The sequence below is a fragment of the Mus musculus genome, chromosome 18, assembly GCF_000001635.26.
Source record: "Mus musculus strain C57BL/6J chromosome 18, GRCm38.p6 C57BL/6J".
NCBI lineage: Eukaryota > Metazoa > Chordata > Mammalia > Rodentia > Muridae > Mus > Mus musculus.
Genome location: NC_000084.6, coordinates 77197177 through 77212856, shown reverse-complemented (window position 1 = coordinate 77212856; position 15680 = coordinate 77197177). Strand labels below are relative to the sequence as shown.

General features: G+C 48.3%; 1 protein-coding gene across 4 annotated transcripts in view; it reads right to left on the bottom strand.

Moving 5' to 3' along the window:
• Positions 1-15680, bottom strand: part of St8sia5 (ST8 alpha-N-acetyl-neuraminide alpha-2,8-sialyltransferase 5) — a 69604-nt gene that overhangs the window by 42594 nt on the left and 11330 nt on the right. For 2 of the 4 annotated variants that reach the window (NM_013666.2, XM_006526429.4), the window contains exon 2: positions 1094-1201. The exons of the other annotated variants lie outside the window; for them this stretch is intronic. In NM_013666.2, coding sequence (NP_038694.2) covers positions 1094-1201 — 108 coding nt within the window. The remainder of the gene's footprint in view (positions 1-1093; positions 1202-15680) is intronic. 4 annotated transcript variants of the gene reach the window in all.

The following is a 15680-nucleotide window of genomic DNA, read 5'->3' as shown; positions in this document are numbered from 1 at the left end:
TCAAGTATCTATCTCTCCTATGAAGCTTCCCAGGGAGACGGGCACCTGCTCATTTACCTAGACCTCCTCACATCTAAGTGGGCAGGACATGGCAAATGACCAATCACCTGAAAGACAGCTTTGGTACACTCACTGTCCCAGGAGACAGGCATCAGATTCTTGAAGTCTGATCATGGTGTGTGCCCATCTGGCACACCTGAGGTTGCCCACTTGCTTTCTGACACTGTAGCCATACTTTACTTTCACAAAGTTTTGACAAAAGCAGCCTGTTTGGGGCCCTGCAAAACACATCATCTCTTCTCTCCAAGGTCGATTCAATGATTAGGGTCAAGACTAACAGCAAAGAAACCTCAGGGAAGCAGACCTGACAGTTCATATTGGGTGGGGAGAGAGGAATCAAAGGACAAAACGGCTTAATCAGGACCTGGTTCCTGCCATGCACAGCTCCCAACAGAGAAAGCATCCCGTCTTGGCCACATAATCCCTCTTTGCAAAAATGTGTTCGCCTCAACAAACACTGTCGAGCTCCTCCCCATGTCAGCAGAAGGGCCCTGAGTTCCTGACCTTAGCTTTAAATGTTGCAATAGATGAAGAAGAAATAACAGGAGAAGATAGTAGGAATGTTACGGCGCAGTGTCGTCTTGAAAGAGATCGTTCTACCCTGGTCATGGGGAAACCTCTGTGTCTGGGCAGCGAACCTCAAAGAAGCAGCGAACCCCTGTCCAATCCCCTGATGTCACCACACCCTCCCTCACACACAAGCACTTGCCAACTCAAGTTCTGAAACTTCTGCCATATAGACACAGCTCTTGTTCCCACATATTAATGGGGGCTCAGGCCCAGAGTTCCCATCCCACCTTACCCAAAAGGCCAGTGTCTCCACAGGGTTAGGGTAGGGTCCTATCCCTTGTTCCTCATATCCACTCACCCCTCAAAGGATGGATGGAGGACCCCAAATGTGGTGATCTGTGGAAGTGAAGACCAAGGCACTCCTCCCCTTGAGGACAGCTCTAGGGACAGGCAATGAGGTAGGGGCTTCAGAGTCCCCTCCGGTTGGGCTTCCCCTTCCCCCACCATTCACTGGGGTCTGTACCTGGAGCTGGAGCCAGTGATGTTCTGCTCTGTTGGGCTGTCGCTGTCATTAAAGAGCCCAGTCCAATTGGCCTGTTGGTCGCCCCTCTGCCAACCAAACTGGAAGCCTCTGGCAAGAAAATGAGGCAATGGATATACACACTGGTACGTTGGGTTAGACCTAAGAGTCGCATTCTGTCCATTTTAATTATACACTAGATGGAGAAGATGGTGGTAATCCCAATCAAGGGGATGATGGTTGTAAGACATCATGTTACCTTCACTCTGCTGCATCCTTCCCTCACTCCCATCCTTTCCACACAGCAAAGCGCACATTTTTACAAGCACGGAAACAGAGGCTCACTAGAACTAAAGTCACAGCGCTCTCCTGCCTCCTGTCTGGTGCTGTCCCTCAATTCCTGGTTCTAGAGAGTGAAGGGAAAAGAACTCTATCCCCAGTACTGTGCCAGACACAACTTGGAGGATTTTAATCCACCATATGAGGATTCTCACTTCTGGTTTAAGATGATGGACTGAGCACACGTGTATCCAACTCCCTCCCCAGCCCTACAACAATGGTAGCAAAGCAATGAGCGAGAATGTGAGCATGGAGAAGAGGTAACAGAATGGACCAGAAACAGTCCTGAGAGACAGCAAGCAGGTGGGTGACCAACTCAGGCCAGAGAGAGCAGCGTCCTGGTGGCCTGCAACAAGTCAATCCGTTCTCAGGGCACAACTACAGAAGGATCAGGAATAGACAGGGGTGGGCATGTCATATGGCACCCAAAGCAGGGGGGCTGCATTAAGCATACATAAGAAGCAGTTAGGCATACAAAGCTGCACACACCAAGGTCCCCTTCCCACATACCCCATGGGCATCAGTAGGCTTGCTCTTGGGGAAGCTGGCTCATGGAAAGGGATTCTGCATCCAGAGCTGCCGGTACCCTGAAGGGCCCCACTGGTGCTCTAGAACCATGGTGCAGCTCTGCCCAGACTGAGCCTCTGGCCTGGTAGGGAGTGTGCCTTTCAAGACAGGAAACTGACCAGCTTTTAAAGTGGCTAAGAATAAAAGAGGGCACCCTCCTAAGTACTTTGGGACAAGCTTTCTCCAGCTTGTACTGTGTTCACCTGGGGCTGGAGAGCCCTTTGCTATGGGACTGTCCTGTGCTGCATAAGGCGTTGAGTGACATCCCCAAGTCTCTGTCAGCTGCAGTTGGCTCCACATCTCCTGTCAGGATTTGCCACGCACTCTGGTCAAGTCAGCTTGACAAGCCGAGAGGCTTGGAAGCTACTCAAAGAGTTTCACGGAAACTCACTCCTGGAGTCTGGCGTTCTCTCTAACCCATACATTAATTTTCCATTCCCGTGTTAGTCTAGTGTATGGATCCACTTGCTCTCCTTTAGTATTATCCTATTATAAGTGCCTTTTAAGATTGAATTTTGACATAGCCAAAGCCAGTGTTCCAACAGTCCTAGAACGTCCTTGAGCAAGACCTTGGGCTTGGAATTCAGTGCTGCCCCTGGTATTACACTATCACTTTGAGTAAAAGTTAGGTCACTGCCCTTCACAGGAATTTACCATCACTAAGGAAGAAGGAAGTTTCAGACCAAAGGAGAAACCAGAATAGATACTTAGAACTATTACACCCATACACACATATTTACAATGGCCTAAGGGGAAGGTGGACTATACAATAGACTAAAATAGGAACTATGGCAAGGGTGCGAAGCCCTTGACCCTGGCTTCTAAGATTAGTGAATCTTAGGCGGAGCCCTTGTTGATCCCAGTTGTTAACAATGAATTCTATCCCAGGTGGTTCCCGTTAGACCTTTTGTGTTTGCATTCCTCTGTTTTATGTAAGATTCCGGTTACCTCTTTGTACCTTGCGAATATGTCACCCAACTTCCTTATTGTCTTCTGCATAAAAAGTCTGATGCTCGATTTGACAAAATATATTCAGATCCAACACAATCTCTCCTGTGTGCGTCTGTCTGTCAATTCATCCGACACTTTGCCCACCCACGACTAGAGACCCGTTCCACGCAGACAAAGGGACCCAGAGGGTCTGCAACAAGGATTATCAAAATATCTCCAGGTGCAAATGGCTTTTAGAGGTAAAATCACCCCTACTGGGAATCATTGCCATACAACAATGCCTAGAATTTCCAAAACCCACTTACATCTGCCTGGCCCTTAAATATGAGGACACTCTTAATGCCACTTCCAGTAGAATACACATTGAACTTAAGAGTCGGAATAGAGCTAAGGAGGAAGGAAAAGGGGAGTTCTAGGCAGGGGAAGAGGAGACAGAGGGAAAAAGCTGAGGAAAATAGTTAATAAAATTATTAATAAATAGCCTCTTTGCTGAGGGAATGAGGGCTGCATATGGGTTTTTGGAGCCATTCCAGCCACACCCTTCTAATTAGCCAGTGCCCTCAGTCAATTCTCTGCACTTCTTGTGGTCTCTGTTTTCATAATCTAATGAATGAAGAGTCTAGCATGTCTCTGGAGTCCTTGAGGGAGAGTATCAGAGACATGAGCTGCTCTTGTTGAGGTCATTTTGCTCTGCTCAGACAGAAATCACCAAAGGACAAAGAATTAGCTTTCCAGAATTCGTAGGCCTGGGCCCCTGAGCATCCTTGAGCTGACAGATTTGGATGCATATGGCTCTCAAGCCCTCAGAACTGGAGGTTTGTGGTTCCGGGTTGTAGAAGACAGACGCTTACAGTTTTAGGTACTCCCCTGGGGTTACTGCTCTGGGCCCTGACTACCAACATATCAGCACTTGCCAAGGCACATCTCTTTGATTAGTGGCAGCTGTCATAGCACTCAGCACCCACCTATGCCACAGTTCCCAAGGGTGCTAGAACCCTCGGCCCTGGTCCTCAACAGCAACTGTAAAGTTCTCAAGCCTTGTGGGTCAAACCCCTTGGATCTTTGGGCCTTGGAAGTTCTCTGGAGTCTTCCAGTAACTGGAGCACCAAGCCTACTTCAACATCTTCATAGCCTTAGGCTTGCTTCTCCATCTTCTCCATCTCCAAACCTTCACCACCCCTCACTACCTCTGCTCCCTGTAGGAGCCACTCGCACTCACTCCCCTGGGACACCTTCTTGCTTGTCTTTCTACTGCTAAATCTGCTGCTACAACTGTTACCATTGCCACAGTCATGGCCACTGCTATCCACTCCTCATGTTAGCAAGTCAGCTTGCCCCTACCCAGGACAACAACCACAAGTAAGCAAGAAAAGGTCACTTAGGAGGCATCTTTTATTGGAACTAATAATGCAACACAACCAGATAGAGCCCAGAAGACACCCTCACTGACTCAAAAAATACATAGGGAACAGCCTAGTTGTGTTGCTGCACTCAGAACGGGTGTGGCGTGTAAATGTAGAATTGTACTTTGCACCAATAACAGCACACCTTCCAGTTTCTCCCCAGAACAATCACAGCCCTTCATAAGAACTAGTCTCCGCCAACCACAAGCTTTTTGCTGGGTCACTCGGCGAGGACTCTTCCCCACTCTACCTGTTGAAGGTAGGGCAGAGCTCTGCAGCTGCAGAACAGCTTCATGCTTGGTCATCTGGAAATCCCTGAGGCTGGCAACGGCCAGAGTGCCATTTGCCAGTGCTGGCCTACTGGAGTAGCTGTAACTGCTGCGGCTGCCAGCGTGGTTGCAAGGGTTAACTTGTAGCAGGAGCTGTGATTTTTTTCAGTGTCCATACAGTATTCAAAGCCACCAGGCTGCCGTAGAACAACCCGGTCAGTCGCCTGCTTAGCTGGCAACTCCCTGCTCAAGATAACAGAGCATAAAGGATGCATCTATCAACTGTCAACCAAGGACGGATAAGTGACTGACTTCCCACAGTTTTGCTCATTCTCAAGGAAAAAGAAATGAAAGCTCACTCACAATAAAGACCTAGGAAATGCATGTTCCTTTCAGGATAGCCTTGCTGAGCACACAGCTATAAACCCTTAGGGAGAGCTGGGCTCCTTTGGTCTGCTTACTCCAGGGCCTTCCATCTCCCTCCTTGGAGTCTGCTCACTGCCCACAAGCATGCTGACCCAGCTTCTAGCCAGTTCTGGTGTGAGTCCTCCTGGGGTCTTCCTTATGGTAGCTACTATACATGAGGCCTTCACTCATACTCTGGTGAATGGCTGCTGTTGCTTTTCATCCCCTGCCCCAGGCTCCACAGTAGAGAGAACTTAACCCAGAACAGATGACAGCCCACAACGCCAAAGCAGAGGGATGCCGATCTAGTTGCCAGGCTGCTCAGAAAATGCAGCAATCCGCTGTGGTGCAGTCCTACACTGTACATGGCTGTTTTTGTTGATGTGACTGTGCTTTGTTCTTTAAGGAATCGGTGAGGCATCCGTCGGCTTACAGGTGTGGTTTACTTGGAAGAACAGCATCTGTTGAGCACTTTTCAGCAGCAGGCACTACGAATGCAGAAGGTCTCAATGGCTTTAGTTGCAGACGAAAAACAAGAATCCCAGAGTTTAGGCATATGCCCAAGATGCAGAGGCTTAAAGGTGAGCAAGATTTCTGCCCTGGGCTGACTTTAAAAGCTCTCATTTCTAAAAGGCCTTACCAAACCTACCTGTAGGCGAAGAAGACATTTCCACCTGAGGTTCTGACAACTAGCTGGTTGTGCTGGTTAATTTGCTGGTTAGTTTTTTGTCAACTTGACAGAAGCTAGGGTCATGTGGGAAGACGGAAACTCAGTTGAGAAAATACCTCCATTAGATGACCCTGTTACAGAGTCTGTGGGGCATTTTCTTGAGCAGTGGATTGCTAGGGGACGGTCCAGCCCACTGTGAGTGTTGCCATTTCCAGGAGGGTGGTCTTGGGTTATATAAGAAAGCAGTCTGTGCAAGCCAGACAGCAGGTGTCCTTAGTCATGACTTCCGTTGCTGTGATGAAATACAATAACTGAAGGTGAGTTGGGGAGGAAAGGGTTTATTCATCTTGTATTTCCCCATTGTAGTCCATCACTGAAGGAAGTCTGGACAGGACTTCAAACAGGAAAATAATCTTGAGGCAGGATCTGATGCGGAGGCCATGGATGGGTGTTGCTTACTGGCTTGCTCCTCATGGTTTGTTCAGCCTGCTTTCTTATAAATCCCAGGACTTCCAGCCCAGGGTTAGCACCACCTACTATGGGCTGGACCCTCCCCCATCAATCACTAATTAAGAAAATGCCCCACAGCTGGCTCTTTCTCAATTGAAATCCCCTCCTTTCAAATGACTCTAGCTTGTATTAAGTTAACATAAAACTATCCAGGACAGTTGATTCCCTTGCCAATTTGATGCACACACATATCACTTTTAAGCCTTGACCTTTCCTTTCTTGTTCCTCCCCAAGATCACACATTAAAATTAACAACACAACCTAAAACATTTTACAAACTTAAAAAGTCCCACAGTCTCTACAAATTCAAACACTTTAAAATTCAGTCTATTTTTAAAAAAACCAAAGTCTCTTTTAAAACCTAACATCTATTTAAAAATTCAGTCCCTCAACTGTGGGCTCCTGGAAAATAAAAAATAAGTTAAACACTTTCTTGCTTCAAGAGGGAAGAACCAGGACACAGTCACAATCTGAAAAAAAGAAAGAAAAAGAAAAACCAAACTCCAAATGTGTAAATAACTAAATGTTCAATTATTCACTCATGATCTTCTGGGCTCTTCCAAGGGGCCTGGGTCACTGCTCCACACACACAGCACACACAGCTTGTGTCCCACGCCTCTGGTAGGCTCCACTCCACCACTACTGCTATTCTTGGTGGTCACTGCATGGTACCAACATCTTCAAAATGCTGGGGTCTTTGCTGCAACTGGATGCTACTTTTACTGAAAGTCTCTCTTGAGCTCTCTTCATGCTTCTCTCCATGACTTCTTCAATCCTGAAATTCCAACTGCTGATGAGGCCGTACCTTATCCAATGGCCTCTCTCAGCACCAAACCTCAGTGGCTTTTGATGGCCCCTTCATACCTTCAAAACTAGTACCACTTGGGTGACTCCTACACATTAACAACTTTGGCTACCAATGCAAGGTACAAATTTGGCAGCTCTGTGAGCCGACTTTCAGGAAACACTTCCCAGAGGATTTCACCTCAATGATGCTGCTCTCTTCTTAATTACCACTAATTTCTTCGCTCCAGCTGACCGTCATCCATCGTCCCAGTAAGATAAAGGTTTTACTTTAGTGGTTCTGGCCTCTTGTTGATCGTAGCTGTTTCTTCAGCTCCCCAGCTGACCAGACAACACAAAGAGCCTTCACTCAAAAGACCGGGTAGAGTCTTAGCTTCCCTCTGAAACTTCACAAGAGAGGCCACCATCATCTCAATGGCCTCAACATTCTTACCTCCAAGCTACTACAGAACAGCTCACCAAGCTTTTGAACACTAAGTGGCTTTTCCCATCCAAAAATTCCAAAGTCCTTTCACAGCCCTCCCCAAAACAATACGGTCAGGATTGTCACAGCAATATGCAATGCTCCTTGTATCAATTTCTGTCTTAGATAGGGTTTCTTTTGCTGTGATAAAACACTTTGACTAAAAGCAAGTTGTAGGGAACGAATTTATTTGGCTTATACTTCCACACTGTAGTCCATCATTGAAGGAACTCAAACAGGGCAGGAACCTGGAGGCAGGAGCTGATGCAGAGGCCATGGAGGGATGCTGCTTACTGGCTTACTCCTCATGGCTCGTTCAGCCTGCTTTCTTATAGCAGCCGGGACCGCCAGCCCAGGGAATGGCACCGCCCACAATAGCCTGTGCCCTCACCCATTGATCACTAAGAAAATGCCCTACAACTAGATCCTATGCTAGCGTTTCCTCAGTTGGAGTTCTCTTCTCTCGGATGACTCTAGCTTATGTCATATTTTATGTCAAGTGGATATCAAACTTGCCAGGACAGCAGGCTAGCAAGTGGTGTTCCTCCAGGGCTTCTTTTCCTGCCTCTAGATTAATACTTGAGTTCCTATCCTGACTTCTCTCTATGATGGACTGTGATGTGGAAATGTAGGTCACATTAAACACCCCTCCCCCGTTTCTTTTGGTCATGGTCTTTATTATAGCATTAGAAAGCAATTGAGGATGGTAGTTTACAAGTAAATTTAGACAGCCTGGTGAGAAAAACTTACCCATGGACTGGTCACAAAGGTCATCTGGCCACACCATCGTCACCTTCCCACCCACAAAAGGCAGCCTCACCCAAGAGCTATACAAAGATTAATATATAGCCATTAAGTGCAAGGCCTGTGCACCAGATGAGGTGTTTGCTTAACTTAAATAGGCAAAAGCAGGCTACCAAAGAGGGTGTGACATGTCCTCGTTTATAAGGTTTTTGACCATAAAGCTGGTCATTGGTGTATGTGGCAGTAAAAGGTTTATTCTTCTTTTAAGCTAGTAAATTTTTTTCTGGTTTATCTAAAAATGATTTACACTGTTTCCAAAACCAAATATCATATAATTTAAACTTCCTTCCTGGGCCAAGCATAAGGAACTGTCCACTGCTACCCAATGTGACCATGATGAGAAAGGTATACTTGGGATGGAACAGGACAAGACGGGGAGAGGAGGTTTCTCCACTCTTCCCTGAGAGTAGCAAACATTTCTGGAGTCTCCGCTGGGATGACGAGTTGGGAGCATGCTCTGGTGTTTGGAATCCTTACCATAAAGGTGAGGTGGCAAAGCTAACCCACAGGAAAATCTCAACAAGCAGAAAACAACAGCCACGAGGACTAAACTAGGATGAAAACATCAGCACACATCTAAGTAAGAATACACGCTAGCAAGCATGATGGGCAAAACCAAGCACCAGGGAGAGGCTGCATCTATTTTGTTGGGTTTTATTTATTTTTTAAAAGGGGGACAAAATTAAAAATGAATATGGCAGAATGTCACCATGGTTGACTCTCTGTCCTGTCTTTGTGCATGCTTCTTACGTAGTGCACCATGCTCTCGGGCCTGCAGGATGGCACAGCGGGTCAATGACCTTATTACCAAGCCTGATGACCTGAGTGCTGTCCCTGGGATCCGTGTTACAGAAAGAGAGGACTGGCTTCAAAAGTGGTTCTCTGACCCCTACACCATGGCTCACACTTATGTGTGCGTGCACACACACACACACACATGCACGTGCACACACACACGCACACACACACACACGCACACACTACCCTTCCACCATAGGCAAGCCTGCATACTGTAAAATGCTGCAGGCTGACCTTTATTTGAAGGTCCTGTTATTGATCATGAGGCTATGACAAGCAGCTCATTTCTAAATTAAAATTTTACATTACATATGCTATGTGTCTGTATGTGTGTGCACACACACGTGCTCACACATGAAGTCAGAAGTCAACATTTGGAATCTTCCTCTATCGCCTTCTACCTTATTTTTCGAGACAGGGTCTCTCACTGAATCTGAAGCACACTGGCTAGCCAGCAGGCCCCAGGAATACCCTGTCCCTGCCATCCTAGTACCAGGATTATAGGTGTTTGCCACCAAACTCTACCTTTTTACATGGCGGGAGGGGGGGTCCTAAGGATCACATCCAAGTCGTTTTGCTTGTGTTGACTAAGCTAGCTCCCCAGCCCCCGCCCTCCACACACACAGCAAACAGCACAGGAAGAATTATCTCAGCTAATATATTGAAGGCCTAGGCTATCAATATTCAGTGGCTTCAAGCACTAAGAAGTGTACAGTACTCCCTGACTGTCTCTCAGGTACACACCTCTCAGAACAGTTTGGGTCCTGAGGTCCTGGCTATGAAAGGCAGATCCCCCAAGGCTCAGCTCAGTTTCCTACTGTGGTGGTGGCCGATGACCTGTGCCAGCCTCAGCTAGGACCCTGGTGCATGACCTTCAGATATCAAATTAGACCCTCTGCTCCCAAGATGATCTCACAGTCATATAAGGACTGGGGACCTGCCTAGGTAGCTGCCCAAGGTGGCTGGCTACCAAGGAAACTGTGTGTGTGTTGGGGAGGGGAGGGGTGTCACTTCTCAGAGAATTTAAAACAGAAGGAATAGCCCCCTGAAGTTTAATTACTTCCACTAACAATGCCCTCCAGAGACTGGAAAGCATTATCTTATTTAAGATTTACTAGTGGGTCTGAAAAAAACTGTGTGCTGTCTCCTTTTCTGTTTCCTACTCGACATGAAGTGAACTTTGCCCTTTGCCACACTCCCACAGCCATGATGTTTTGCTAAGTGAGTCCCTTAGAAAGGACACCAGCATTGAGGGGCAAAGGAGACACAAAGCCCCATCCCTAACCCAGAACCTGTCTGCAGCTGATAACCACTTGCAAATGGAAAAAGACTTGTTTTCTCTAGCAGGTCTCACTGGGTAGACAAACCACTCTCAGGGGCAGGCGGTAGACGGTTGGCACAAAATGGACTCAATGACATCTTTGGAGGGTCCTTTCTAGTTTTGTCAGAGCATTTAAAAGAAATTTTTAATTAACTAATTACTTAATTTAATACCTTTGCATATATATGTTATGGCTTGCAGTCCTGTGGTTTAACGGGATTCCTGTGTGTGCAAATGTGTCTCTGCACCTGTGTGTCTCTTGTTCTTCTCCTTTGGCTTTTTCTTTTGTTCATTCTATCCAACTCTGATTGGTTCAGTTTTGTCTTATCTCACTTTATTTTGTTGTATTATTACCCTTTAGGTGAATGTTTCTGTTCTAACAAGAGACAGAAAGGGGGTGGGTCCAGATGGAAGGGGAGGTGGCGAGGACCTTAGAGGGAAAAACATACACAGCAGGATATAGTGTATGAAAAAAATCTATTTTCAATAAAGGGAAAATAGAAAGAACGAGACGGGGGAGGGAATGGAAGGAAGACAGAAAGCCCCAGAGAGAGTACTGTTTGGATCAGCTAGACCTTGGCTCCAGAAATTTCCAGAAAGCAAAAGGCAGATCACCTGATCACACTGTGGTTCAGAGAGTCTCCCAAAGGTCTTGTTCCACACAAGATCCCCAAGCTCTTCATATGGCATTATGGGTAGAGAGAGGGCACCTCTTTTTTTCCAGCTGGCTGTGGTGCCTTGAACCTGGAATCTAGGCACTTGGAAGACTAAAGCAGAAAGATTTCGAGGTTGAAATCTTGTCTCAAAAATAATTGATTGATTGACTGATTGATTCCCACCAGTGATTGTTAAGACTTAGCAATACTTTTAATTAAATAATTTTAAATGACCCATTTCTCTCTCACGAAGGCTAGCTTGTGAAATTAAAGCTATAACCATCTTCAGTTAATAGTTATCAAATGTCACACATGAGCATATGTCTTTTATGCATTCATTCTATTTTTGTTACAGTATGTGACATATATTATATCATGCTATATTTATCATGCAGCCATAAGGCTGGATGCCAAGGCTCAGTGTCAGACCCAAGTGCTAAATCCCAGGTAATGTTTCTCAACCTGTGGGTCGCGACCCCTTGAGGATTGAATGTTCTTCTTATGTGGGGGAGGGGGGGCTAAGACCATCAGAAAACACAGAGACTTGCACTGCAATCTCTAACAATAGCAAGGTGACAGTTATGAAGAAGCTATGAAATAATTTTGTGGGGGGGTCACCACAACATGAGGAACTGTATTAAAAGGTCGCAGCATTGGGAAGGTTGAGAACCACTGCTCTAGAGAACACTGCTAACAGAAGAGTGTGCCAGAGGGTGAAAGGTACGATGGGTAACAGTAAATGGTAGAAGGAGAGACCTAGGACTTGGAGGGTGGCCTTTCAAGACAAGAGTAGGAGAACTCTCTTGGTAGCAGGGACTTCTGGGAAAGAGCGCCCAGCAAGGATGGGCAGCAAAGACCTGAAGCATATGGACACAGGGAAGCCAGGAGCAGGGTGGCAGCCGCTGAAGCCTCAGTTCATGGAAGTGATGCCACCTGTCTCTGCTCCCTTGAAGCTTCCTCCTCCAGGGAGGTGGCCCAATTTCAAAAAAAAAAAAAAAAAACCCAGTGTTTATGGGAGATTAATAGTATAATCGAAATGCTCCTCTGTTCCCCCTCACGACTGACTGACTCGTGATTTTTCTCTCAAAGCGCCATGATAACATTACTAGAGAAACGTGGGGCGGGGTGGGGAGTGAGGGGCGGTGCTGGTTTTCTCGTGGTTGGTCCACTGCGCATGATCATCCGGCTGGGCCCCCAACTCTCCCACTCTCAAATAGGGAAGGAGGAGATTGGCAAACTGGTGGCAGAGCCGGGGAGCGTGTGAGGGCTCTGAATGGACAAGGAATGGTTTCTTGAGTGACTCCTGGGGAGCAGCTGAGCCAGGGAAAGTCTAAAGCCCTGTAGCTCCGTAGAAGCCTTGGAAAGGTGCAAGACCCACAGTGCAGGGGGACAGAGAAAAGAAAGGAATGCCTGGGTGTCCACCAGCCAAGGACCGGTTCAGAGGAAGAACACAGAGCATGCTCCAGGCTAGGCTCCGGGACCAGTACAACAGCCACCTCGGCACAGCAGTAGATGGAGGCTGCGTCCAGGCCCGCACGGTTATGCTTAACGTGTGGCCGAGACTCTGAGCTTCAACTGAGCACCCCATTCCCTCCCAGGCTGGCCCACTTCCAGGTGGCACAGGCACAGAGGACTCTTGGACCACCCAGTGCTGCCACATTCTCCCCGAATGGGCACACCCCCACATCATGGGAGCCCCTGGGCAGGGTCCTGGGAAGTGGGATGAAGGAAGCACCTCTTGCCCGGACCTTACAGACTGTGGGCTTTACAACGGGTCCCTCAATGTCCCACAGAGACCCACCCTTTGAAGGCTTGGTCACCGGCCTGTGGTGCTATGGAGATGTGGTAGAGTCGGTAGGGGATGGATCTTAGTCACTGTTCTGTTGTGGGCTGGCTTCCAGTTTCAGAGAATCAGTCCATTATCATCATGGCAGGAGGAAGCATGGTGACAGGCAGTCACAGGGCTGAGAGCTTTATCCTAATCAGATGTACCTGGACCTGAGCTGAGCCTTTGAAACATCAAAGCCCATTCCCAGTGACACACCTCCTCCAACAAGGCCACGCCTCCTAATCTTTCCTAAACAGATTACCCACTGGGGACTTAGTACGCAAACATATGAACCTATGGGGCCACTGTCATTCAAACCACCGGTGGGGTCTAGAGGAAGTTAGCTATTATCCCTGAGGGATATGCTGGGCTCCAACCATTTCTCTCTCTACTGCTTCTTGGTTTTCATGAGGTGAGCAGCCTCATCTATGACCAAGTTCCCACCATGACTTATAGCCTCACCCCAGATCAGAGCAACAGCACAAGCAACCGTGCACTGAACCTCCAAATCTGCAAGTTCAGACAAACCTACCCTCGGCAAACTGGCACTCGCTGGGCCACTGTCCCCATGGCCCCTGGACAGCACACTTACCATCTGTGCACAGGGTGAAATAGAGAAGACCATCTATTGAACGGTGTGGAATAATTAGTGTATCCTCCCCTTGGAGCTAGAGCCTGGCTCGTGACTCTTCACCAATATTTACGGTAATATTACCTAATAATAGTATTATAAGAACAATAACAGAGCTGGACGTGGTGGCACAACGCCTTTAATCCCAGCACTCGGGAGGCAGAGGCAGGTGGATTTCTGAGTTCGAGGCCAGCCTGGTCTACAAAGTGAGTGCCAGGACAGCCAGGGCTATACAGAGAAACCCTGTCTCAAAAAACCAAAAAAAAAAAAAAAAAAAAAATAATAATAATAATAAACCTTCTCCTACTAAAGAGAAGGGCCCACAGGATCATCTTAGGGTTAAGAATGAAGTGGAGAAATATTTTTTAGGTGAGAGGTAAATGAACTTAAAAGGGGGAAAGCTAAACAAGGCTAACTTTCCTTCAAAAGAACGTGGTTCAAAAAGGACTGGAGAGAGACAGACAGGAAAGAAGAGATGGGATAAAGAGTGCATAGGGGATCACAGTGTCCCTGAGGGACACTGGGGAAGGACAGGCACTCCAACGCCTCTCCTCAGGCAGGGCACATAGCAGGGGAGGCTCTCCACTCAGGCTCGCGAGGCACAGGCCCGACGCAGAGAGCAGAGTCTCAACGCACTTTGCTCCCCTTTAGCCTCTCTCTCAACCCTGCAGCAGGCGCTCCAAAGCAGCTAGCTTTGAAGAGCCAAGCTGTAAAGCTATCACACCAACAGCATAGCTCCTGACCCGGGACCACGGTCTGATTGACGTCCTTTCTCCTTTCTATCCCCACCCACCAAGCGTCACGCTCTAGGTAGATAAACCCACCTGCCACTGTCCCAACCTCTCGGGCTACACCTGCTTCTTGGGGGCGGGGGGGGGGGGAGGGCTAGAACATCGAGCTTTGCCCCCCGGAGTGGGTTGGGGGGCCGCTCCATGATGAGAGCACCGGGGTGGGTTGGGGGGCCGCTCCATGATGAGCGCCTCAGAATGCGTGTGAAGGCGGCACAGAGGCAGGCTGTACTTTACCTTGACCCAATTTCCGAGGAGCCTCAAGTCTCAGGTGTGCCCCAGCCACAGCGTGCAGCCTAGATTCGTACCCTGGAGGCACCAGGAAAAGGAGGCTGGGCCGTACAGACGAACCCTCTACGCTTGTGCGATAAGAAGAGACCTCGGTCGATCCAGGGTACAACCAAGAAAGTCTCAGCCTGGTGCCGCACACAGCATCCGAGTGCTGCCAGCACGGGTGCTAGGAATTCAGGGGACAAAGGGGTACTGTGGACCGAGGAATGGAAGGAGTGGGAGGACTTAGATGGCCAGGCATCCAGTTAGGAGCAGGCACAGCAAGGCCAGAAGCTAGAATCAGGGCAGAGGTCACACATGTGAAAGACTCTTGACTGAGAAGGAAAGGCTTCAGGGTAGACTTGCAGCACACGCTGACCATTAGGAGGCAGACCACCATACGGCTCTGTGGGGTGGGAAACAAAGCCATTCAAGGAGTTCAGTTTCCAACAAGACCTGCAGCCTGGCAGTGCTGTGCAGAGCCTTCATGGCTCTCAGGAACGAAGGCCCCTTCCCCATCCGTGGGGGAGCACCATACCTGACAGAACCAGCTTTCAGCCAGGAGAGCCTCCTTCCCTGAGGTATGAACCCTGATCGTGGATCACGAACAGCCCTGATCCAGTAACTGATCACACAGAGCCACAGTGACCTAACTAACTTCTCACCCCGAACCTGGGCAAACCTGAAGGGGCACCCCCGTTGGGAGCCGTCTGTGTCCAGAGGAGGCTGCCTCCGTTTCTCCCTCTTGCTCCTTTCTTGGGGTCTTGATCCCTGAAGCTGCCCTCGGAGACTTCCTGCACTCTCATGTCTGGTCCAGAGCCTGCTTTTCAGGGAACCCAGCCCCATCAACCCCTTCCCACACAAACAGACACAACGAAGAACACATCCCTAAGTGTCTTCTTAAATGCAAGACGTTGGCAAAGAAAGAAGTGTTGGATGAGTCTAAAGCCAGAGCTACGGGGGCGGGGGTGAGGTGGGGGTGGGATGGGAGGACATCAGCCAATCCCGGGAATCTGTGCTACCCACTCAAGAGCCCAAAATGGCCTACCTAAGGTGAAGGGTCACTCGAGAAACTTCTGCCTAAATCCAAAAACTCTACTCAAAAGGGCAAGG